Below are 25,783 nucleotides of genomic sequence, written 5' to 3'. Positions count from 1 at the left end.
CGGTGAAATAGCAAAAAAAAGTGCAATCCCACTATTGTTTTGGGGGGTTATTTTTGCACCATGTTCACTAAATGCTAAAACTAACCTGACATTATGATTCTCAAGGTCATTGTGAGCTCATAGACACCAAACATTTCTAGGTTCTTTTTTATTTTAGCGGTGAAAAAAAATTCCAAATTTGTAAAAAAATAAATTGCGCCATTTTTCGATACCCGTAGCGTCATCATTTTTGTGATCTCGGGTTGAGTGAGGGCTCATTTTTTGCATGCTCAGCTGACATTTTTAATGACTCCATTTAGTGCAGATACTATCATTTGATGACCCGCTATTGCATTTTAATGCAATGTTGACCAAAAAAACGTAATTCTGGCATTTTGAATTTTTTTTTCTTTACGCCTTTTAGAGATTGGGTTAATTTTTTCTCATATTAATAGATTGGGCGATTCTGAACACCACGATACCAAACATGTGTCTCCATGGAAGACTAGAAGCTGCACTTGTCCGATCAGCTCTGCTAAATACAGGCGATAAGATCAATGGTTTATTAGGTCCAACAGAAAAATATTCAGCTTTCCTATTGAATTGCATTGAATCCATTATTCGGCACAAATACATGGATAATAGAAAGTATTTGTGCCGATTTCCCCAAATCCGAATATTTTACTATATCAAACACCGACTGTTCGGGCACGGACTCCAAATTGCCAAGCTACTGCGATGACTCACTGTACAAAAGGTTCTTTTCAGTATATACTAAATTTTTTCTCCTATAGCCTCATTGCTAATCCATACGCCAGAAAAGTTGTAGTTTTCTTTCATTTAACAGAAATGTAAAATTTCTGTAACTTCATTTATACCATACTGAGCACACTTTTCCTGTTTTCTTGGCTCAATAAATGTGTACATCTTGGAGTTCTAATGTCGGATTTAGTATGCGGCTTACTGTGCTAACTTCTGCTTGCTATCATCAAATCTTGCAGGTCTTTTGTAGTAATATTTTTTTACCACCTGCTTTTTCAGGATTATGGAGCAACTCTGTTTATTTGTCCATAAAGTATAGCATGTATCCATTTAAATTTTGAATTTGCTAACTATGGTTCCACCTTTATCTATCAGAAATTCAATGCTTTGGCTATCTTTTAAATCCTTTCCTTGTGTTTAACAATCTCTTTCGGCCACGCTTTTAACATCCCAATAAGATTTGTGCACTCAAAGCCACTACCCATTCGGAATGGGCTTCTGGCATTGAAGCTACCATCTGGTTATGCATAATGTTTGCAAAAGATTATAATGACATCAGCTTTTTTTGATAAAGGGGGCTGTCAGGTCTAAATTGATAAGTCTGCAGTCACTCTCTGTGACTGTAGACTTGTGAATCCCAAAGCGCACACACTACGCACTGCAAGGATTTGCCAGTTTCTGAGCTCGGAATGGTGGTGATGTATGCGCTATGCATACTCCTAGCCAGAGTCCAGCTAGCTAGCGCAGTCTCGCTCCATACACTTGTAATGAGTGAGGCCATGCCCTGTCTGGTGATGTGACCATCCAGTGGTCTCTGCTGTCTAGTGGGCAGAATCTCGCTCAATACGAGTGTATGGTGCAAGGCCGGGCCCATTAGTCGAGCTCTGGCCGGGAGTATGTAAACCGGCAAATCCCCGCGCACACAGTGCATGCGTTGGGGAAACTCAAGTCTGCAGGCATGAAGAGTGACTGCAAACTTATCAATTTAGACAGGACAACCCCTTTAAATACTAAAACACTTGCCATTAAGGTGCTGAATAATTTGTCAACTGTAGTGTTCAATAAAAGTGTCAGGTGTTGAAATTGAATTAACCATTTGTTATATTAGTCTGTGAGAGCCATTTCAAAAGCTCATTTCATTGGTTTATATTGCTCCTGCTTGATTTTTTTTTTGCAAACAGCAAAAGTTTGTCAATTTTACTAATAAACCTAACCTTGCAATGGACACTGAATCATTTTGAGTGCAAGCATACAACGGAAAGTTCTGCACACGCGGTTGAATTTGCTCAGTGTTTTATTTATAAATGGCATGCCAGATTTTGTATGAATGTTTCAAATGTTGCAACAATCATCAGATAGTCTGATGGCAGGGCTTGCAGAATGGAGAATTAGTGTGGAACAGGCACTGTGAATGGTTCTTTGCAATTTTTTATTATATAGCCAAACACTGTGGTCTTCTCAGTTCTGTGAGCTTAACTATCAATAGCTTGATGAAAGACACAAAATCTAATTGTCATGATCCCAGTGCAGGTTTTGACCTGCACGTCAGGGGTTAATGTCTTGGGCTCAGTGCAGGCTTTACCTGCACGCCGGGGGTTAATTATTATAGCCTCTCTTTGGCTCAAGGAGGGCTTCTTATAGTCCTGGGAGACTCCAATTCCTGTCAGTTATACTTTTGCCTTTGGCCGAGTGTGGTGACCCCTGTGTGCCTGTGCCTTCTGATTGTCTTCTAGTTTGCTTATATGGTTCTGACCCAGGTCTGTCCCCTAGTTGTGAGTTTGTCTCTTGATTCTGTACTGTTTATCTGCTTCTCTGGTTTCTGACTCATTGCCTATGTCCTGACTAGTCTCTGATTGCCCCTGTTGTACTAAGCTATCTCTGTGTATGACTCATTGCTTACGTTCTGACTACTCTCTGCTTGTCCCTCTGGTACCGCACTGCACTCTCTGTGTATGACCCCCGTTTGTCTGATTTGAGGATCCCTGTAGTAGAATCCTGCACTTATCTCCAGCAGCAGGACACTAAGCCCCGCCCCCTGCAGTCACATGATCATAGGTCCTTCACTGCTTTCTACCTTCAGTGACAGGTCCTGTGAGCCTGGAGCACACATCGTCATCACTGCTGCCCCGCTCCACAGGTATCTTTGGGCACAGGTTTGTACTCAGGACATGCGCACTGGCTCAGTGAGCAAATGCAGTGCAGTGTTCCTGATACTAATATACAGTTTGTAAACAAAAGAACATTGATTAAAATTCAAATGAGCGTGCAGAGACCCAATGTACTTTGACTGTTTTTTCAAATCCACAATACAGTCCCATGAGGACAGACTTATAAAAGTTTACCCAACTAACAAATATACAGTAGATTTTAGCTTGAGGCTTAAATCTGGATAAGAGTTGAATATTAAGATTTTAGATTAAATCACATCTATTAAAGAGATTGTATATTTCACCATTTTTAAATTGATGACCTATCATAAAGACAACCAATAGCATATTACTGGGTGTCCAACATCCAACTGTTGCAAATCAGGATAAACTCAGATGTAAACAGTATGTGGAGCCAAGCTGTTCTGGGTACAAACATTTTTTAATGGAAGCTGATCTGCAGTACCCTTGAGGGGCCACATGGGGCCCAATTTGTTAAGTAATTATAGAAGCTAGCTTTATAGAGTTAAAAAACCACCCATATCGCTTCATTATTTTTACTTACTGACCAAATGAAAGATATCAATCATTCATTAGATCCTTGAATTTTGACAACTAGCCATTTTCCTGATAGGTTGGTGTCGTTAACCCACCTTTTCAATTTCACATTATGGCCATGGATTTAGTTATAAAGAAGTTTTCGCCTAATCAAATGTGACTTTTCAAAATGCCACAATTTCTGTGCAGTTGTATGCCATTGCTCAGGTCAAATACAAAAGCTGTAATTTTATTTTTGCTGGATGAAAATTAATGTGTGATTTCTTAATGTTTATTGAAAGGATCTTGTGACTTATTATGGAAAAGCCACACAAAAAAAAAGAAAAGCACAATTTTCACTGGTATTGATTAATTTGGCCCATAGTGAACCCTTACCCCATCTCAAATGATCAAATGATTAACTGAGGCCAAAGTGTAAGTTTTGAGGGGTCAGTCCTGCATACTTTTTAAGTTTAACAAACCTTCTTGTAAACTTGTAAAGGAATATGCAATTGGCCTTGTAAAAAAATACTCAAGGTTAAAACATTGAACCTAAAAACTTAGAAATCAGCAAATGTTAGAGAAGCAATTTGATTTTCCTGTTACTGATACAGCAGGGTTTTTGATTGCTAATCAAAAAATATCTAGCTTAAAATGTTTTTGTTGATTGAAGATGATTGTAGTTGCTTTGCCATACTTTTCAGCAATGAACACACCTGCTTTTCAGTAACCCTACTGTTCCGCATCTAAATTAAATATCTCCTAGTCTCAGAGATTATGGAAACTGTATAAACTATGCAGAAAAAAATATATAAAAGTCACTAAAACACTGACAAGCAAAATTGGCACCTTAAGCAATACTACAAATTTTTAAAGAATTATAGGACTAGCATTATATTCAGTAATAATTATCTAACTGTTACAAAATAATTTTATTAGCTGCCTATTTACCCAAAACAAATAAGGCAGTATCAAAGGGCTTGATATTTTAAGTAATGCTAATGGTCACAATGCCAAATGTTTGTGTGCCAACCCCATCTGCACAAATTCTGTGCATTTCCATGTAAATTTTGTTGCAATCATTGCTTTGTAAATTAACATGCTGATGTATCAACGAGCCTAAACTTATTAAGTAAACTACAAGAAAGATTATAGCAGCAAGTGATTGGCCTTAAAGACTGTTTAATAGTTAAAGTGGTTCTCCCAGAATGTAATAAAATGCCCCCAGACAAGCATCCCATCTTAGTCACATGGCTAAACAACTTGCAGCTAGAGATGCGCAAAATTTCAAATGTTCGGTTCGGCTCACAATCGCCGAATTTGCATTTTTAGCTGATTTAATCGTTGATTAAATGGCTGAACATAGCCAAACATACACAGCACAAAAGCCGGTGTTTCCCACACTGTGTGACAGCATGGGAAACACCGGTGTAGCGCTTCTGATCGGTGGTGAAATTATCCCCGCCGGTCAGAGAGCCGCGATTCCCCTTTCTGTCAAAAGACCATGTGAGCCAGCAGCTGTGATCGGAGGTATAAATATTACCACCGGTCACTGGTGTCAGCTGATGGGACTACTGATCCCATCATCCGATACCTGCTGCCACTAATAACAGTGAGAGCAGGAGGGCCGGATGGGAGTATTCATCAGTCGCTCCTACACTGCAAATAAATAATAATAAAAAAAAAAAAACATGCGTTGTTCCCTTGTATTTTTGATAACCAGCCAGGCAAAACTCACAGCTGGGGGCTGCAACCCTCAGCTGTCAGCTTCAACAAGGCTGGTTATTAAGTATGGAGGGGTCCCCGTACCATATTTTTAATTATTTAAATAAATAATTTAAAAAAAACGGTGTTGGGTCCCCCTATATTTGACAACCAGCCTTGCTGAAGCTCACAGCTGGGGGCTGGTATTCTCAGGCTGGTAAGGGGCTATGGATATATGCCCCCAGCCTAAAAATAGCAGCCCGCAGCTTCCCAGAAAAAGCACATTATTAGATGCACCAATTCTGATGCTTTGCCTGACTCTTCCCACTTGCCCTGTAGCAATGGCAAATGGATTTCATATTTGTGGGGTTGATGAATTTCTCACCATGATGTGTGGTGAAGTCACTGAGCTTGAATTGCAGTGATCTCATCACTGACTTTTTCCCACGGTGCTGAGGTCACGGCTAGTGTTGAGCATTCCGATACCGCAAGTATCGGGTATCGGCCGATATCAGCGGTATCGGAATTCCGATACTTAATTCCGATACTTTTTTCATATCGGATTCCGGGATCGGAATCGGAATAGGAAGTTCCCATCATGCTATGAGCCTGCTTGCTTTGATTAAGCCAATGGGAATCCTCCGAAGTGTGGGCACATCCTGTTAGGCATGTAGGCATGTTAACTATTGGCATGGCTGTGATTGGCTGCCGAAATGATGTCATGATGCACTATAAAAGCCACCGCAGCCGCCATTTCTGGTCACTCTGCTGTGAATTCAGTTAGGGACAGGCTGCTGTAGAAGACTGTGAGGGACAGTTAGAAATAGCGATTCTAAAAACAATATTGTGCTTTATCCAGGCTACATAAACCACCACTGTAGCTTGCTTTTCCCTAGCAGCGCTGTTTTCACAGCTGTCTGCAAGGGCTGTGTGAGTGCAGCTCACGCTGTGGAGTGGGTCCTGCAGCCACGTCAGGCTGTAGGCCACCCAGTGTGATCACTGCTGCCTCATACATCTTTTATTTTTTGAGCTGCATTTTTTAAATAATTTCAATCTAGTGTGCTTCCATCCGTATCCATATACGTTGGTTGCAAACACTAGTAGTAGACAGCGGAGCCTTTCTGCAGCCTTTCAGTGCTAGTGTCCACTTTGCTGCACTGTTCACGGCTGTCTGAGAGGTCTCTGACTGTGTGTGAGTGCAGCTCACGCTGAGTAGTGTGTCCTGCAGCTACGTCTGGCTGTAGGACGCTCAGCGTGCGTCACTGCCTCACACATATTTTTATTTGAGTGCAGCTCATTTTTTCTTCTATTAGTGTGCATCCATCCGTCTCCATCTACGGTGGTTGCAAACACTATATAGGAGTACACAGCGGAGCCTTTCTGCAGCCTGTCAGTGCCAGTGCCCACTTAGCTGCACTGTTGACGGCTGTCTGAGAGGTCTCTGACTGTGTGTGAGTGCAGCTCACGCTGAGTAGAGTGTCCTGCAGCTACGTCTGGTTGTAGGACGCTCAACGTGCGTCACTGCCTCACACATATTTGTCTCTGAGTGCAGCTCATTTTTTCTTCTCCTATTAGTGTGCATCCATCCGTATCCATCAACATTGGTTGGTTGCAAACACTATATAGGAGTAGATAGAGGAGCCTTTTTTTCTGGCTTGTGCCCTGCCGGCGCAGCCAGATTAGTATTACCCAATTTTTTTGGAGCCTCATCTTTTGCATTGTAGGTTACCTGCCTGCATTGTAATAGCTCCAAAAAGTTGGTGATACTATCAGTTTCAATTCTTTGTTCACATACTTTGAGTTTGTTTCAAACAAAGAAACCACATAAAAAGTTCACCAAACACTACATTTTGAACTTGTGTAGGCCACATCAGCTCCTATTAAAGTCTAGTCCACACACACACACTTCATAAAATTAGTGTTTCTTGTACCTGTAACCAGCTGTTCAGGAATAAGCACACTAAGGCCCCCCTTTGTCCTTTTTTGCCTATCTTAAGCAGTCTTGCAAGATGAAGAAGGCAGGGAGTAAGGCGCGGGGGCGTGGGCGTGGGCGTGGAGTTTCAGCAGGGAGAGGACGTGGGGATTCTGCAGGGAGAGGACGTGGGGATTCTACAGGTAGAGGACGTGGGGATTCTGGGCCTGCTGCGGGCACCAGTGGATCAGCATCCCCCAGTTTTAGCAGGCAACAGTCCTTTATGCGCAGCTTTGTAGGACCTCAACGTACCCCACTGCTGCGGGAGGAACAAATTGAAGCCGTTGTCGGATGGATGGCAGCTAACGCATCGACTTCAATTACTTCCGCATCCTCTCAGGGTCAGAGCACCGAAGAGCAACCATCTGTCTCTTCACCACCTGCCAAAGTGCCCAGGCAGTCAGAGAGACATGGACAGGAGCCATCACAATCTCTACTTCTGTTCTCGGAATCTGTTGGCTTGGAAAGAGGGGGCCAGCCAAGCAGCATTCCTGAATGTGAAGAAGAGGGAGTATGCAGTGATGCGCAACTTCTTTGTCCCTCTGAATCTGAAGAGGCGAGTGGGCCAGTGCCTATGGTCAGCACACCTCAGTACGCATCAGATGATGACGAGACTCAGTTGCCACTTTCTGGTGCGTACGGTGCTGGCGAGACAACCCCGGAGAAGCAGCTGTTTGAAGAGGGGAGGGAAGATGATGAGGTCCTTGACCCATCATGGCGTGAGCAACAGGAAGGTGGTGGGAGCAGCTCGGAGGAAGAGATTCCCCTACCGGCCAAAACAGGAGGCAGAGGGAGGGGGAAGACTTGGTTGCCTGTACCCTCCACTTCGGCACCCGTTAGGAGCATTCCTCCTTCCAAAGGCAAACCGGGCGCTCACAAGAGTTGCAGTGCGTGGTCCTTTTTTGACACAGTTGCAGATGACATTTGCTTTGTCAAATGCAAGCTGTGTCATCAGAGAGTCAAAAGAGGGAGAAATGTCAGCAACCTCAATACCACAAATATGTGGAAACATGTGCGCACCAAGCACGAGTTGGAGTTGCAGAGACACCCTCAAGACGTAGGCCAACGTACAGCACCACCTACCACCTCTTCAGTTCGTGTTGGGCCCTCTTCCTCCAGCTCACACACTGCTGGTTCGGCTTCCTCACAGGATCGCCAAGGAAGAACCTCTGCCACTGTTGTCCGGAGACCCTGTCAGATTCCACCCATAACAGCACGTTCCCATCCATCACAGCCATCGGTAGCACAGGCATGGGATAAAAGGCGCCCTTACTCGGCAAACCATCCCAGAGCACAGTCTCTGAATGCTGGCATTGCCAAACTTCTGGCAGTTGAAATGCTGTCATTCAGGCTGGTGGACACTGACACCTTCCGGGACTTAATGGCATTGGCAGTCCCCCAATACAACGTGCCCAGCCGCTTTTATTTCAGCAGGCGAGCCGTCCCTGCCCTGCAGAAACATGTTGAGGGCAAAATAAAACATGCGCTACTAAACGCCGTTAGTAGCAAGGTCCACCTGACCACCGATGCGTGGACCAGTAACCATGGACAGGGACGATACCTTTCCCTCACTGCCCACTGGGTCAATGTTGTGGAGCCGGGTACGGATCTGGAGAGTGGCGCTGTACGTGTTCTTCCAACGCCACGGATTGCAGGACTCCAGTCTGTACACATAGACTCCTCCTCCTACTCAAGTTCCTCAGAAACAGCAGAGCAGGAGCCTGTTACGACCGATATGAGCACAGCCGTGGCCAAACGTCAACAGGCTGTACTCAAATTAATTTCTTTGGGGAATCGAAGCCACACAGCGCAGGAGCTCTGGAATGCTATCAAGCTGGAGAGCGATGTGTGGTTTGGGCCAGCGAATCTCCAGCCGGGCTTGGTAGTGTGTGACAATGGCCGAAATCTGGTGGCAGCTCTTGGCCTAGGCAACCTCACACACATCCCATGTCTGGCACATGTTCTTAACTTGGTCGTGCAGAGCTTTCTGAGGGACTATCCGGATCTTGATGCACTGTTGCACAAGGTCCGCATAGAGTGCGCTCACTTGCGACGTTCCAGCACGGCAAGATCGCGCCTCGCTGCTCTGCAGCGACGATTTGGCCTTCCAGAACATCGCATCATATGTGACCTACCCACCCGGTGGAATTCAACGTTACATATGTTGGAGCGGTTGTGTGAGCAGCAGGCAGCAGTCATGGAGTACCAGCTGCATCAGGCGCAAACAAGTCGCACTGTGCGCCGTTCACACTTCAGCACCATTGAGTGGGCCTCTATGAAGGACATCTGCCTCGTTTTGCGTGCCTTCGATGAATCCACGCGGATGGCGAGTGCAGATGATGCACTAGTCAGCATGACTGTCCCCCTTATCTGCCTGCTTCAACAAACACTGCAAGCACTAAGGGATGAGGTTTCAGAAGAGGTGGAGGATGAGGAGTCCCAAATGCCATCTGCTTCTGGACAGTCTGCGCTACGTGTTTCCTCACAAAGGCCTAGGCAGGGGACACTTTGTGAGGAGGATGAGGAGGAGTCGATGGAGGAGGAAGACATCTCTCCAGAGGAGGGAGGTACACAAACCTCTACTCAGTATGTACAGCGAGGGTGGGGTGATGCAGAGCAGGTCGAGGTCACGCCTCAAACAGGGGACAGCGGTTCTTTGGCAGTTGGGAGTCTGCAGCACATGGTTGATTTCATGCTGCAGTGCCTGAGAAACGACCGCCGCATCGCCCACATTCTCGTCTCGGCTGATTATTGGGTGTACACCCTCCTAGATCCTCGCTACCGGGACAGCGTACAAAGGCTCATACCAACGTTGAACCGGGAGCGTAAAATGCGGGAGTACGAAGAGTCACTGGTGCAGTCCATAATGTTTTCCATTCCACCCGACAGCATTGTTGCAAGTGCTTTACAAAGCAGCTCTGTGCGTCGAGGCAGTGGAGGAAACTCTGCACAAAGAGGGAGCAGAGGCAGTGCCGCAGCACAAGGCAAGACCACTATGGCCCAAATGTGGCAAAGTTTTGTGTGTCCACCACAATTGTCTACACCATCAGCGACGCCTCGAGTCAGCAGGAGGCAACGCTTCCGTCAGATGGTGTCAGACTACATGTCTTGCCCTGTCGCTGTACTCCCAGATGGCTCTTCCCCCTTCAAGTTTTGGGTCTCTAAGCTGGATACATGGCCAGAGCTTAGCCAGTATGCATTGGAGGTGCTGGCTTGCCCTGCTGCCAGTGTATTATCGGAACGTGTCTTTAGTGCCGCAGGTGGTGTACTAACAGACCGTCGCACGCGACTATCTTCCGATAATGTTGACCGTCTGACTTTTCTGAAAATGAACAAGGCCTGGATCTCCAAAGACTTTGCCATTCCTCTTACAGACTAAATTAGTGGTTGGCAACTGTATCCAGGTCTGCTGGTGTGTTCATTTTTCTACCACCTGAACTATAATCCCTGTGCTTCAACACAGCCAGTTGTCGCTCAGATGTGTCGTCTGCACAGAGAAACACACTAGCTCCTGTGTTACTGGGGTTCAGTAATGCCAGCTGATCCCCTGCTGTGTGGACGGCAGAGTCACCAGCTCCATCAACATTCAAACCACTACTGATTTTTAACCGTGCCCAACTTAGGTCTCTGGCTCCACTGTCTCTACTATTTCCCCTGACCTCCAACCCCGCCATCTACATCTCTGAAGTGGCGTCAGCACAATCTACACTTGTTCCTGTGTTCCTGTGGCTCAGTCCCATCAGTTTATCCCCTGATGTGTGTCCGGCAAGGTCTCCTGCTCTGTCCACATTCCCATAACCAGTAGTGGGAATGAGGACAGAGCTGGCGAACTTGCCGGACAAACATCAGGGGATCAACTGATGGGACTGAGCACCAGTAACACAGGAACAAGTGTAGATTGTGCTGACGCCACTTCAGAGATGTAGCTGGCGGGGTTGGAGGCCAGGGTAAATAGTAGAGACAGTGGAGCCAGAGGCCTAAGTGGAGCATGGTTAGAATCAGTAGTAGTCCACAACCTCCATAAAAACCGCTGCCCATTGGCCTCTGCATGCGGCATGCGTAATCCTGGGCACCAACAGCGTCAGTTGGTGTTCAGAAGTGTCGTCTCCACAGAGCCAAACACATTCGTTCAAGTGTTAGTGGGGTTCAGCACTGCCAGCTGTTCCCCTGCTGTGGAGATGGCAAGTCTCCTGCTGCATTCACCTGCCAAAATCCAGTAGGCCCCAGCCTGCTCCTCGCCTAATCCTGGGCTCCAACAGCGTCAGTTGGTGTTCAGAAGTGTCGTCTCCACAGAGCCAAACACATTCGTTCAAGTGTTAGTGGGGTTCAGCACTGCCAGCTGTTCCCCTGCTGTGGAGATGGCAAGTCTCCTGCTGCCTTCACCTGCCAAAATCCAGTAGGCCCCAGCCTGCTCCTCGCCTAATCCTGGGCTCCAACAGCGTCAGTTGGTGTTCAGAAGTGTCGTCTCCACAGAACCAAACACGTTCGTTCAAGTGTTAGTGGGGTTCAGCACTGCCAGCTGTTCCCCTGCTGTGGAGATGGCAAGTCTCCTGCTGCCTTCACCTGCCAAAATCCAGTAGGCCCCAGCCTGCTCCTCGCCTAATCCTGGGCTCCAACAGCGTCAGTTGGTGTTCAGAAGTGTCGTCTCCACAGAGCCAAACACGTTCGTTCAAGTGTTAGTGGGGTTCAGCACTGCCAGCTGTTCCCCTGCTGTGGAGATGGCAAGTCTCCTGCTGCCTTCACCTGCCAAAATCCAGTAGGCCCCAGCCTGCTCCTCGCCTAATCCTGGGCTCCAACAGCGTCAGTTGGTGTTCAGAAGTGTCGTCTCCACAGAACCAAACACGTTCGTTCAAGTGTTAGTGGGGTTCAGCACTGCCAGCTGTTCCCCTGCTGTGGAGATGGCAAGTCTCCTGCTGCCTTCACCTGCCAAAATCCAGTAGGCCCCAGCCTGCTCCTCGCCTAATCCTGGGCTCCAACAGCGTCAGTTGGTGTTCAGAAGTGTCGTCTCCACAGAGCCAAACACGTTCGTTCAAGTGTTAGTGGGGTTCAGCACTGCCAGCTGTTCCCCTGCTGTGGAGATGGCAAGTCTCCTGCTGCCTTCACCTGCCAAAATCCAGTAGGCCCCAGCCTGCTCCTCGCCTAATCCTGGGCTCCAACAGCGTCAGTTGGTGTTCAGAAGTGTCGTCTCCACAGAACCAAACACATTCGTTCAAGTGTTAGTGGGGTTCAGCACTGCCAGCTGTTCCCCTGCTGTGGAGATGGCAAGTCTCCTGCTGCATTCACCTGCCAAAATCCAGTAGGCCCCAGCCTGCTCCTCGCCTAATCCTGGGCTCCAACAGCGTCAGTTGGTGTTCAGAAGTGTCGTCTCCACAGAACCAAACACGTTCGTTCAAGTGTTAGTGGGGTTCAGCACTGCCAGCTGTTCCCCTGCTGTGGAGATGGCAAGTCTCCTGCTGCCTTCACCTGCCAAAATCCAGTAGGCCCCAGCCTGCTCCTCGCCTAATCCTGGGCTCCAACAGCGTCAGTTGGTGTTCAGAAGTGTCGTCTCCACAGAACCAAACACATTCGTTCAAGTGTTAGTGGGGTTCAGCACTGCCAGCTGTTCCCCTGCTGTGGAGATGGCAAGTCTCCTGCTGCATTCACCTGCCAAAATCCAGTAGGCCCCAGCCTGCTCCTCGCCTAATCCTGGGCTCCAACAGCGTCAGTTGGTGTTCAGAAGTGTCGTCTCCACAGAACCAAACACATTCGTTCAAGTGTTAGTGGGGTTCAGCACTGCCAGCTGTTCCCCTGCTGTGGAGATGGCAAGTCTCCTGCTGCATTCACCTGCCAAAATCCAGTAGGCCCCAGCCTGCTCCTCGCCTAATCCTGGGCTCCAACAGCGTCAGTTGGTGTTCAGAAGTGTCGTCTCCACAGAACCAAACACGTTCGTTCAAGTGTTAGTGGGGTTCAGCACTGCCAGCTGTTCCCCTGCTGTGGAGATGGCAAGTCTCCTGCTGCCTTCACCTGCCAAAATCCAGTAGGCCCCAGCCTGCTCCTCGCCTAATCCTGGGCTCCAACAGCGTCAGTTGGTGTTCAGAAGTGTCGTCTCCACAGAACCAAACACGTTCGTTCAAGTGTTAGTGGGGTTCAGCACTGCCAGCTGTTCCCCTGCTGTGGAGATGGCAGTCTCTCCTGCTGTCTCCGCATTACAAAGACAGTAGGCCTCTGCCTACACCCTCCTATTTCCTGGGCTTCAACACAGCCAGTTGTAGTTCGGAAGTGCCGTCCACACGGAAAGAGACACTTGCTCCCGTGTCTCAGTGGGGTTCAGTAACGTCAGCTGATCCCCTGCTGTGTGGATGGCAGTCTCTCCTGCTGTAAACTCATTCAAAATACAGTAGGCCTCTGCCTACACCCTCCTATTTCCTGGGCTTCAACACAGCCAGTTGTAGTTCGGAAGTGCCGTCCACACGGAAAGAGATACTTGCTCCCGTGTCTCAGTGGGGTTCAGTAACGTCAGCTGATCCCCTGCTGTGTGGATGGCAGTCTCTCCTGCTGTAAACTCATTCAAAATACAGTAGGCCTCTGCCTACACCCTCCTATTTCCTGGGCTTCAACACAGCCAGTTGTAGTTCGGAAGTGCCGTCCACACGGAAAGAGATACTTGCTCCCGTGTCTCAGTGGGGTTCAGTAACGTCAGCTGATCCCCTGCTGTGTGGATGGCAGTCTCTCCTGCTGTAAACTCATTCAAAATACAGTAGGCCTCTGCCTACACCCTCCTATTTCCTGGGCTTCAACACAGCCAGTTGTAGTTCGGAAGTGCCGTCCACACGGAAAGAGACACTTGCTCCCGTGTCTCAGTGGGGTTCAGTAACGTCAGCTGATCCCCTGCTGTGTGGATGGCAGTCTCTCCTGCTGTCACCTCATTCAAAATTCAGTAGGCCTCTGCCTACACCCTCCTATTTCCTGGGCTTCAACACAGCCAGTTGTAGTTCGGAAGTGCCGTCCACACGGAAAGAGATACTTGCTCCCGTGTCTCAGTGGGGTTCAGTAACGTCAGCTGATCCCCTGCTGTGTGGATGGCAGTCTCTCCTGCTGTAAACTCATTCAAAATACAGTAGGCCTCTGCCTACACCCTCCTATTTCCTGGGCTTCAACACAGCCAGTTGTAGTTCGGAAGTGCCGTCCACACGGAAAGAGACACTTGCTCCCGTGTCTCAGTGGGGTTCAGTAACGTCAGCTGATCCCCTGCTGTGTGGATGGCAGTCTCTCCTGCTGTCACCTCATTCAAAATTCAGTAGGCCTCTGCCTACACCCTCCTATTTCCTGGGCTTCAACACAGCCAGTTGTAGTTCGGAAGTGCCGTCCACACGGAAAGAGATACTTGCTCCCGTGTCTCAGTGGGGTTCAGTAACGTCAGCTGATCCCCTGCTGTGTGGATGGCAGTCTCTCCTGCTGTCACCTCATTCAAAATTCAGTAGGCCTCTGCCTACACCCTCCTATTTCCTGGGCTTCAACACAGCCAGTTGTAGTTCGGAAGTGCCGTCCACACGGAAAGAGATACTTGCTCCCGTGTCTCAGTGGGGTTCAGTAACGTCAGCTGATCCCCTGCTGTGTGGATGGCAGTCTCTCCTGCTGTCACCTCATTCAAAATTCAGTAGGCCTCTGCCTACACCCTCCTATTTCCTGGGCTTCAACACAGCCAGTTGTAGTTCGGAAGTGCCGTCCACACGGAAAGAGATACTTGCTCCCGTGTCTCAGTGGGGTTCAGTAACGTCAGCTGATCCCCTGCTGTGTGGATGGCAGTCTCTCCTGCTGTAAACTCATTCAAAATACAGTAGGCCTCTGCCTACACCCTCCTATTTCCTGGGCTTCAACACAGCCAGTTGTAGTTCGGAAGTGCCGTCCACACGGAAAGAGACACTTGCTCCCGTGTCTCAGTGGGGTTCAGTAACGTCAGCTGATCCCCTGCTGTGTGGATGGCAGTCTCTCCTGCTGTCACCTCATTCAAAATTCAGTAGGCCTCTGCCTACACCCTCCTATTTCCTGGGCTTCAACACAGCCAGTTGTAGTTCGGAAGTGCCGTCCACACGGAAAGAGATACTTGCTCCCGTGTCTCAGTGGGGTTCAGTAACGTCAGCTGATCCCCTGCTGTGTGGATGGCAGTCTCTCCTGCTGTCACCTCATTCAAAATTCATTAGGCCTCTGCCTACACCCTCCTATTTCCTGGGCTTCAACACAGCCAGTTGTAGTTCGGAAGTGCCGTCCACACGGAAAGAGATACTTGCTCCCGTGTCTCAGTGGGGTTCAGTAACGTCAGCTGATCCCCTGCTGTGTGGATGGCAGTCTCTCCTGCTGTAAACTCATTCAAAATACAGTAGGCCTCTGCCTACACCCTCCTATTTCCTGGGCTTCAACACAGCCAGTTGTAGTTCGGAAGTGCCGTCCACACGGAAAGAGATACTTGCTCCCGTGTCTCAGTGGGGTTCAGTAACGTCAGCTGATCCCCTGCTGTGTGGATGGCAGTCTCTCCTGCTGTAAACTCATTCAAAATACAGTAGGCCTCTGCCTACACCCTCCTATTTCCTGGGCTTCAACACAGCCAGTTGTAGTTCGGAAGTGCCGTCCACACGGAAAGAGACACTTGCTCCCGTGTCTCAGTGGGGTTCAGTAACGTCAGCTGATCCCCTGCTGTGTGGATGGCAGTCTCTCCTGCTGTCACCTCATTCAAAATTCAGTAGGCCTCTGCCTACACCCTCCTATTTCCTGGGCTTCAACACAGCCAGTTGTAGTTCGGAAGTGCCGTCCACACGGAAAGAGATACTTGCTCCCGTGTCTCAGTGGGGTTCAGTAACGTCAGCTGATCCCCTGCTGTGTGGATGGCAGTCTCTCCTGCTGTAAACTCATTCAAAATACAGTAGGCCTCTGCCTACACCCTCCTATTTCCTGGGCTTCAACACAGCCAGTTGTAGTTCGGAAGTGCCGTCCACACGGAAAGAGATACTTGCTCCCGTGTCTCAGTGGGGTTCAGTAATGTCAGCTGATCCCCTGCTGTGTGGATGGCAAAGTCTCCTGCTGCCTACACAGTCGTACCACTACTGATTTTTAACCGTGCTCCAATTAGGCCTGTGGCTCCACTGTCTCTCGTATTTCCCCTGTCCTCCAACCCTTCCAGTTACAGCTCCGAAGTGGCGTCTGCACAATCCACACTTGTTCCTGTGTTACAGGTGTTCAGTCCGATCAGTTAATCCCCTGATGTGTGTCCGGCAATGTCGCCTGCTCTGTCCACATTCCCATTATCGGAATGTGGACAGAGCAGGCGACATTGCCGGACACACATCAGGGGATTAACTGACCGGACTGAACACCTGTAACACAGGAACAAGTGTGGATTGTGCAGACGCCACTTCGGAGCTGTAACTGGCGGGGTTGGAGGACAGGGGAAATACGAAAATCAGTGAATCCACAGGCCTAAGTGGAGCTTGGTTCAAATTAGTAGTCTACAACCGATCTTAAAATTTCTTCAATGCAGCCTAAGCCTGCTCCGTGCTTGTCCCTGGGCTTCAACACAGCCAGTTGTTGCTCGGAAGTGCCGTCTTCACAGAGTAAAACACTAGCTCCTGTGTTTGTGGGGTTCAGTAACGTCAGCTGTTCCCCTGCTGTTTTGATGGCAATCTGTCCTGCTGCCTCCCAATTGACAGCACATCAGGCCTCAGCCTGCTAAGTGCTTGTCCTGGGCTCCAACATCGCCAGTTGCTGCTCATAACTGACTTTGGCACGGGTACTCCCTCCTGCCCAGCTTGGTTCCAGCCCTGCCTGCTGTTTCCGGGAAGTGTCAATGTCAGTTTGCCACCCCAAGTTGCCATGTCGTGTTGCGGTTGGGTTAGCCGAGGCTAGGGTGCCAGCAGTTTAGGTGCTTCCTATGTGGACTGCGGGTTCTGGTAAGAAAGGTTTGTTCCATAGTGCCAGTAGGACAAGCACCCCCTGTAGGACTGTGTGATTCGGTAACTGCGGCCAGCTTGCGGCATGCCAACTTTGCTTTTCAGGGGTAACTTCTGATACCCCTCCGGGTTCCAGCACCGTCAGCTGGTTCTCATCAGAGCCTTTGGCCTAGGTGCCTCCATCTCGGTATCCGAGTTCCAGCAACGTCTGCTGGTCCTTGGTAGTGCTTTGTAGCACAGGTACCTCCTGCTTAGTAACCGGGTTCCAGCACCGTCAGCTGGTCCTCGGTTGTGCCATTGGCTCTTATTCCTTCTGCTGCCCCTCCGGGTGCCAGCACTGTCAGCTGGTCCTCGCTATTTCCATTTGCTCTTGCAGCTTATGCTACCCCTCCGGGTTCCAGCACCGTCAGCTGGTTCTCGTCAGAGCCTTTGGCCTAGGTGCCTCCATCTCGGTATCCGAGTTCCGGCAACGTCTGCTGGTCCTTGGTAGTGCTTTGTAGCACAGGTACCTCCTGCTTAGTAACCGGGTTCCAGCACCGTCAGCTGGTCCTCGGTTGTGCCATTGGCTCTTATTCCTTCTGCTGCCCCTCCGGGTGCCAGCACTGTCAGCTGGTCCTCGCTATTTCCATTTGCTCTTGCAGCTTATGCTACCCCTCCGGGTTCCAGCACCGTCAGCTGGTTCTCGTCAGAGCGTTTGGCCTAGGTGCCTCCATCTCGGTATCCGAGTTCCGGCAACGTCTGCTGGTCCTTGGTAGTGCTTTGTAGCACAGGTACCTCCTGCTTAGTAACCGGGTTCCAGCACCGTCAGCTGGTCCTCGGTAGTGCCATTGGCTCTTGTTCCTTCTGCTGCCCCTCCGGGTGCCAGTACCGTCAGCTGGTTCAAGAGGACAAAGAACAGGAAGACAACCACCAAGATGCAGAACAACAAGAGAGAGAAGACAAAGAAGCATAAAAAAAACAAAGCAGAAGAACATTAAGCATAAGACTAATACTCTGAGCAAATGATATTATCTTATTTATAAGCAGAAGAAGACTAAGCAGTGTATGGGGGTGAGTCCGTTCCTCCTCGTGGTGCCCCTGGAAAAGGCCTGCTTCTGCAGGCCAAACTGAACGCGGACAAATCCTGTTGTAAATCTTTTGTGACAGGCAGAACGGAAGGTGTAAACTTCTAACTTTTCTAGATAACAACTACAGGAATGCCTGACACAAACAAGAATATGATGAAGAAGAATAGGAAGAAGATGAAGAAGCTGAATATGTAGAATAATAATTGTTGAATAAGAAGAATATGAAGAATGTAAGAAAAGGAAGAAGAAGAAGAAGAAGAAGAAGAAGAAGAAGAAGAAGAAGAAGAAGAAGAAGAAGAAGAAGAAGAAGAAGAAGAAGAAGAAGAAGAAGAAGAAGAAGAAGAAGAAGAATGTAAAAAAAGGAAGTAGAAGAAGAAGAAGAAGAATGTAAAAAAAGGAATAAGAAGAAGAATGTAAAAAAAGGAAGTAGAAGAAGAAGAAGAAGAATGTAAAAAAAGGAAGTAGAAGAAGAAGAAGAAGAATGTAAAAAAAGGAAGTAGAAGAAGAAGACATACATGTCTGGCAAAATATAAATGAGGCTAACATAGTCAATATCTTTGTAACTCCTAACATCTTTAAAAAAAAAAGTTTAATTCCTGCTATTCCATTTGATTGGGCTAAACCTCTATGGCTTTAATGTCTCCTCCACCTCCCACAATACATTCTACATTATTCTTAGTTGTTTTTCTTCATGTAGAATTAACCTACAAGGAAAGAAAGGGTTTTTTTTAATTCCGATATTTTGGCCCCATTGACTTGCATTGGTTCCCGGTATCGGAATCGGCGATACCGATACTTTTTTTTAAGATCGGCCGATCCATTCCGATCCGATATTTTCAAGTATCGGCTGGTATCGCTCAACTCTAGTCACGGCACTTCAGCCCTGCTGGGAATGCAGCCTCAGTGACCTTAGGTAACCTCGATGACAACACTGCTGGTCACTCAGGCTGCACTCGCAACAGCTCAATCACCAGTGGTTCTCAGCCTGGACAGTCACATCTTGGCACCATCTAGGTTGAAAACTATTAATCCCCCAGACACGGATTACGGCATGGGACAGAACGACAGACAGGTATAATATATTGTTGTTTTTTTAATTTTCTTTTATTACAGGAGAACGAGGGCTTTGGTGGAATTAGGCATTAGGTGAGTATAACTGGTTTTTTGTTATTTTTAAATAAAATGGAAGTGGGCTTTATGTCACCTGACATTACAAAGCTGAAATCAACCCCACAAATATGAACCCCACTTGCCACCGCTACAGGGCAAGTGAGAAGAGCCGGGCAAAGCACCAGAATTGGTGCATCTAATAGATGTGCCTTTTCTGGGCAGCTGTGGGCTGCTGTTCTTAGGCTGGGGGAGCCTTTATCCATGCCCCCTAACCAGCCTGAGAATACCAGCCCCCAGCAGTCTGCTTTAGCAAGGCTGGTTGTCAAATATGGGGGGACCTCATGCCATTTTTTTTATTTATTTAAACAATTAAAAAATACTGCATGGCGACCCCTTTATTCTTAACCAGCCTTGTTGAAGCTGGCAGCTGAGGGTTGCAGCCCCCAGCTGCGAGTTTTGTCTGACTGGTTATCAAAAATACAGAGGAACTCACAGGTTTTTTTAATTATTTATTTACAGCGCAGGATTCGCTTATGAAGGCCGTTGTCTGTAGAATATGGGCAAGTGCTATGCGTGAAACATCACATAGCACTCAGCCTAATGTTAATCTATGGGCTCAAACACATTTGTGAAAAAAATGGACTAGTGCAATCCCATAAAAATTAAAAAATCGGATAGCATTCTGACCAATGTTATTTAATAGGTTACATCACATAAGCGATTTTTTTTTCAGCTGAAATCGTACTGAGAAAAAAATTGCAGCATGCTGCGATTTGCTGTGCATCTCGGACCAGACTTGCCAATGCTAGTCAGTGTTTGCAAGAAAAAAAATCCTTTGTCCTTTGAAAAGCCGGAAATTCATGAGCCGCATGCAGTAAAATCACACTGACGGGTTAGAATAGATATATACACATAGGATAGGTAGATTTATAGATGTCAGTGAGACACCCACATACACTGTATATTTATGTTTTTATATTACATATATAGAAGAAAAGCCGGCAATTCATCTGCCGCGTTCTGTAAAATCACTGCAGGAGCCGACAGGATAGAAGAGCTGGATTACATACAGTAAATGCAAATAGAATAGGTAGATATATAGATGTCAATGACAAATACAATTAGTACAGTATGTGTTGTGAGTTCATTTTCCCCTTCACCATTGAGGTCTGATGAACTCCCTCTTCTGGTGAAGGAAGGTAGTGAGGCTGATTGCCAAGCACCTGGGCAGGATGATGATGGCTGGGTGACGTGAATTACTGACTGGATATAAGGCAGCAGACGCCCTTCTGCCTTGCTGGTGATCTCTCTGAGGGATTCTAGGAGACCAGTCTGATTCCTGCTTCTCAAAAGCTAAGTTTTCTGCTCTACTTTTTGCATTTGTGTTTTGGTTTTGTTTTCCATTGTTTTCCTTTATTTCTGCCATTCCCTGCTGGGGTGAGCTGAATTCCTTTTTGCTCTGTCTTCAGAAAATACCTGAGTACTGATATAGTCTTTTTGAAGCCTAGCGTCTTCAGGGCTTTTTTCCCTATCAGCTGTTGGCTCTTGTTTTGATAGGCTGAGCAAATGATGGGGCCCAAGCTAACTAGATAGGACAGGATAGAAAAGCTGCTGTCTGTAATCCGCCAAAACCCTATCAAAACAAGAGCCAACAGCTGAAAGGGAAAAAAGCCCTGAAGACGCTAGGCTTCAAAAAGACTATATCAGTACTCAGGTATTTTCTGAAGACAGAGCAAAAAGGAATTCAGCTCACCCCAGCAGGGAATGGCAGAAATCAAGGAAAACAATGCAAACAAAACCAAAACACAAATTCAAAAAGTAGAGCAGAAAACTTAGCTTTTGAGGAGCAGGAATCAGACTGGTTTCCTAGCATCCCTCAGAGAGATCACCAGCAAGGCAGAAGGGCTTCGGCTGCCTTATATCCAGTCAGTAATTCCCGTCACCCAGTCATCATCATCCTGCCCAGGTGCTTGGCAATCAGCCTCACTACCTTCCTTCACCAGAAGAGGGAGTTCATCAGACCTCAATGGTGAAGGGGAAAATGAACTCACAACAAGTATGCGTGCAAATTACTGGACATGTATTTAATTAATAAAAGATTTTTCGAAAAAAAATGGCATGGGCTCCTGCAAAATTTTTGTAACCAGCAGAGGGAAAACCGATGGCTGGGGGAAGATGTTTATAGGCTGGAAAGGGGCTAAGAATCATGGAGCTTCCCAGGCTATTAATATCAGCTTACAGCCGTATAATTAGCCTTTACTGGCTATTAAAATGGGGGATTCTAAAAAAATGAAGTAGGGTCCCACTATAATTAATAACCAGCAAAGGCTATGCAGACAGCTGCGGACTGATTAATAGTCTCGCGCTTCCCACTTGCCCTGTAGCGATAGCAAGTGGGGTGATAGTTGGGGGGTTGGTGTCACCTTTAAATTGTCAGGTGATATCAAGTTCTGAGGTTAGTAATGGAGAGGCGTCAATAAGAAAACACAGACATTCAGAAAAAAGTCATTTAATTGAAAGTAACAGACTCCTTTAATAACCTTAATTAAAATCATAATTATGACCGTGCCTATTCCCCGATGCCCTCTTCATCTGCAAAAGAGGTAACAAAAAACAAACAACATTATTCCTCACTTTTCCACAGAGATGCTTTTAATCCATTTGTCCCATGACGGGTCTAGCTCTGCTACATCAGGATGGTAGGTTGCATGATATGATCATGCAGCCTGTCATCCAGTAGACACTGCTATTCCCTGTCTGAGGGCACCACAAGCATGGGAAAGTTCTCCTGCTCACAGTGCCATCTGACAGGTCCTTGTTAAGAATGAGTCACCGTAGGAGGCAAAAGCAGAAATACAAGCTAAGTCCAGAAAACCAGAGAAGTTGGCAACTATCAGATTGCAGACCCCTGAACCTATCAACACAACTAGCAGTAGCCGTGGGGGGTTCCTACGATGCCCTAGACCCCTCGATCACAGCCGGAGAATTAAATAGGCCTAAAGAAAGAAAGGGGAAATCTAAACTGCCCCAGAGCAGACCCCAAAGCAATAGGCAGCCCCCAACATATAATGACGGTGAAGATGAAAACACTAACACAGACAGAAAGATAGACTGAGCAAAGACGGGGCCCAAAACTACCTAGATAGGAAAGGACAGGAAGGCTGCTGTCTGCAATCTGCCAAAACCCTATCAAAGACATAAGCCAACAAGCTGATATGAAAAAGGACCTGAAGCAGCTAGGCTTCAAAAACTAAATCAGCACTCAGGTATTTTCAGAAGACAGAGCTAAAGGAATTCAGCACACCCCAGCAGGGAATGGCAGAAATCCAGAAAAACAAAGCAAAACAAAGTCAAAGCACAAAAGCAAAAGGCCAAGCAGAAAACTTAGCTTTAGAGGAGCAGGAATTCAGACTGGTCTCCAAGGATCCCACAGAGAAATCACCCGCAGGGCAGAAGGGCGTCGGCAGCCTTATATCCAGTCAGTAACTCCACTCAGCCAGTCATCATCATCAGACTCAGGTGTTTGATAATCAGGCTCACTACCTTTCTTTACCAGAAGAGGGAGTTTCTCGGGCCTCAGTAATGAAGGGAAAAATGAACTCACAACATGTCCTGCGAGTTCATGGACAATGAACTCACCGCAGCTGTCTGCATAACCTTTGCTGGTTATTAATCATAGTGGGACCCTACATCATTTTTTGGGGGTCCCCATTTTAATAACCAGTAAAGGCTAATTATACAACTCTGAGCTGATAGTAATAGCCTGGGATGCTCCATGGGTATTACCCCTTTCCCAAGCTATAAACATCTGCCCCAGCTGTCGGCATTTCCCTTTGCTAGTTAGGAAAATTACGAGGGAGCCCACATTTTTTTTCCGAAAAATAATCTTTTATTAAATACATGTACAGTAAGCTGCACACACAATGTAATTGTATTTGTCACCAACATCTATATATTTATCTATTCTATATGTATTTACTGTATGTAATCCATCTCTTCTATCCTGTCAACTCCTGCAGTGATTTTACAATACACAGCAGATGAACGGCCGGCTTTTCTTCCATCTATGTAATATATATGTGTGTGTGTGTGTCACTGACATCTATATATCTACCTATCCTATGTGTGTATATCTATTCTAAAGTGTCATGCTGTGATTTTACTGAACACCGCAGATGAATTGCGGGCTTTTATTCTGTTACTGAATGTTACCGACTTTTTACGATTTTAAGAAAAATCGTCATGTTACCAATCACGAAGCCAAATGTACCATATTCGTGCCAAATTTATGTTTGGTGATCATTTTCCGAACATATTCGCTCATCTCTAGTTGCAGCCTAAAAAAAACGATGGTCCCCAGACCTGTGTCTCAATGTCAGAAGACCAATATTGTAAGCACGCATACTGAAGCTAACAAAAAAGTGTGAGACAGGAGAAGAAATAAATCTTCTCAGCTGACTAAAAGCATATGGAAGACTTAGCCGAGGAAAAGATTTATTATTTCTGTTACACACTTCACCAGTAGCTCTGGTACATATGACTGCAATAGTGGTCATGACACAATGGTCTTTGTAGCTGGGTTTCTGAAGACTGCAGTGTTATGATTGAGTCACCGTAGGAGGCAAAAACAGAAATGCTAGCTAAGTCCAGAAAACCAGAGAAGTTGGCAGCTATCGGATTGCAGACCCCTGAACCTATCAACACAACTAGCAGTAGCCGTGGGGGGTTCCTACGATGCCCTAGACCCCTCAATCACAGCCGGAGAATTAAATAGGCCTAAAGAAAGAAAGGGGAAATCTAAACTGCCCCAGAGCAGACCCCAAAGCAATAGGCAGCCCCCAACATATAATGACGGTGAAGCAAGATGAAAACACTAACACAGACAGAAAGATAGACTGAGCAAAGATGGGGCCCAAGCTAACTACATAGGAAAGGACAGGAAGGCTGCTGTCTGCAATCCATGAAAAACCCTGTGAAAAAAGAGCCAACAGACTGACAGTGAAAAAGGCCCTGAAGACGCTAGGCTTCAAAAAGCTATGTCAGTACTCAGGAATATTCTGAAGACAGAGCAACAGGCAAAAGGAGATTCAGCTCACCCCAGCAGGGAATGGCAGAATCCAGAAAAGCAAGGAAAACAAAAACAAAACACAAATGCAACAGGCAAAGCAAAAAACTTAGCTTTAGGGGAGCAGGAATCAGACTGGTGTCCTAGAAGTCCACAGAGAATTCACCCGCAGGGCAGAAGGGCGTCGGCAGCCTTATATCCAGTCCGTGACTCCACTCAGCCAGTCATCCTCATTAGACTCAGGTGCCTGATAATCAAGCTCATTACCTTCTTTTACCAGAATAGGGAGTTCACAAGACCTCAGTGACAAAGGGAAAAATGAACTCACAACACTGCAGTCTTTCCTCACATGTGACTTGGAAGGATTTGGGCTATCATTTTAATTACATGATGGGCCATTTTATTATGTTCTTGGAGAACTCCGTTAACTTATAATATTTCCCATTTATATCAGATTTTGGGACCACCGGTGGAGCAATCCAACCCCAGTCACATGAAGGATTCAATTACTGCCTAAGAGAATAGGCTTAAGTCAGTAATAGCGCAAACTAACTGCTATATTAATAAGTAACAGTATTGCAGTTGCCACTGGTCTACAAACAAGTATCTTTGCCTGAAGAACAATTTTAGCTTTATTATATGATAGCCATCTTGGCTCTGCCATCAATTCATACTCAATTAGCAGGTTTCTCTTTCATTAATGTGTATAAAATCGAGTATGTACTACTAAACTGAATCGATTCAAAGCACAAATCTACTCATTGGCTTACCAACAATTTCACTGGGTTCCTTATTGTAAAGTTTTTTGTTCCAATACAAGATTCTTAGAAATGGGAAAGATACAAGTAGAACCAGACTGATGCCTATGAACATATGTCCTGTGAATCCAGCAAAGTCCAATCCCTGGGCAAAAACAACAATTCAATAAAAACGGTGAATAAATGAGTCTCGACAATGTAAGAACAAAATTAAATACCTGATTAAAAATTATACATAAAGATTGCATTGCTACTTGAAATTTTCACCTGCAATTCTTTGTTAATGAATACAGCATTAGACCTTAAAGTGTCTTAGCAAGAACTTAATACTCATCATCAGGATAGGCGATACCTTCTAGATTTGTAGTAATCCGTCTACCGAGACCCCCACTGATCACCATATTAGTCTGCTTTTAATCCACATCTGAAGTGGCAGTGACCACGCTCTACTGCAGCATCCTCCAGTCTCTTTGGGACTGTTGTAGAAAGACTAATGCTATGTGCACGCGTAGATTTTGGTCCTGCGGAATTTTCCGCGCGGATTTGTAAAAATCCACAGGTAAAATCTCAGGTCAAAAGACCTGCGGTTTACCTGCTGATTAGCCTGCAGTTTAGACCTGCGGTTTCACACCTCTACAATGGATAAGGTATGAAACCACAGCAGAATCCGCACAAAGAATTGGCATGCTGCGGATTTGAACCCGCGGAAAAATCCGCAGCATGTGCACAGCGTTTTCTTAGGTTACCATTGAAAACAATGGT

General features: G+C 46.6%; 1 protein-coding gene across 4 annotated transcripts in view; it reads right to left on the bottom strand.

Annotated features, from left to right (window-relative positions):
* The window catches only part of OCA2 (OCA2 melanosomal transmembrane protein), a 665,305-nt gene that overhangs the window by 191,644 nt on the left and 447,878 nt on the right, over nucleotides 1-25,783 (bottom strand). For all 4 annotated transcript variants that reach the window (XM_073541479.1, XM_073541480.1, XM_073541481.1 and 1 more), the window contains one exon: nucleotides 25,034-25,166. In XM_073541479.1, the coding sequence (XP_073397580.1) occupies nucleotides 25,034-25,166 (133 nt within the window). The remainder of the gene's footprint in view (nucleotides 1-25,033; nucleotides 25,167-25,783) is intronic.

Source organism: Dendrobates tinctorius, unplaced genomic scaffold (assembly GCF_039654945.1).
Source record: "Dendrobates tinctorius isolate UK_male_01 unplaced genomic scaffold, ASM3965494v1 ptg000121l, whole genome shotgun sequence".
NCBI classification, from domain to species: Eukaryota; Metazoa; Chordata; class Amphibia; order Anura; family Dendrobatidae; genus Dendrobates; species Dendrobates tinctorius.
The sequence above is the reverse complement of the archived record's forward strand: the minus strand, read 5'-3'. Positions and strand labels throughout refer to the sequence as shown.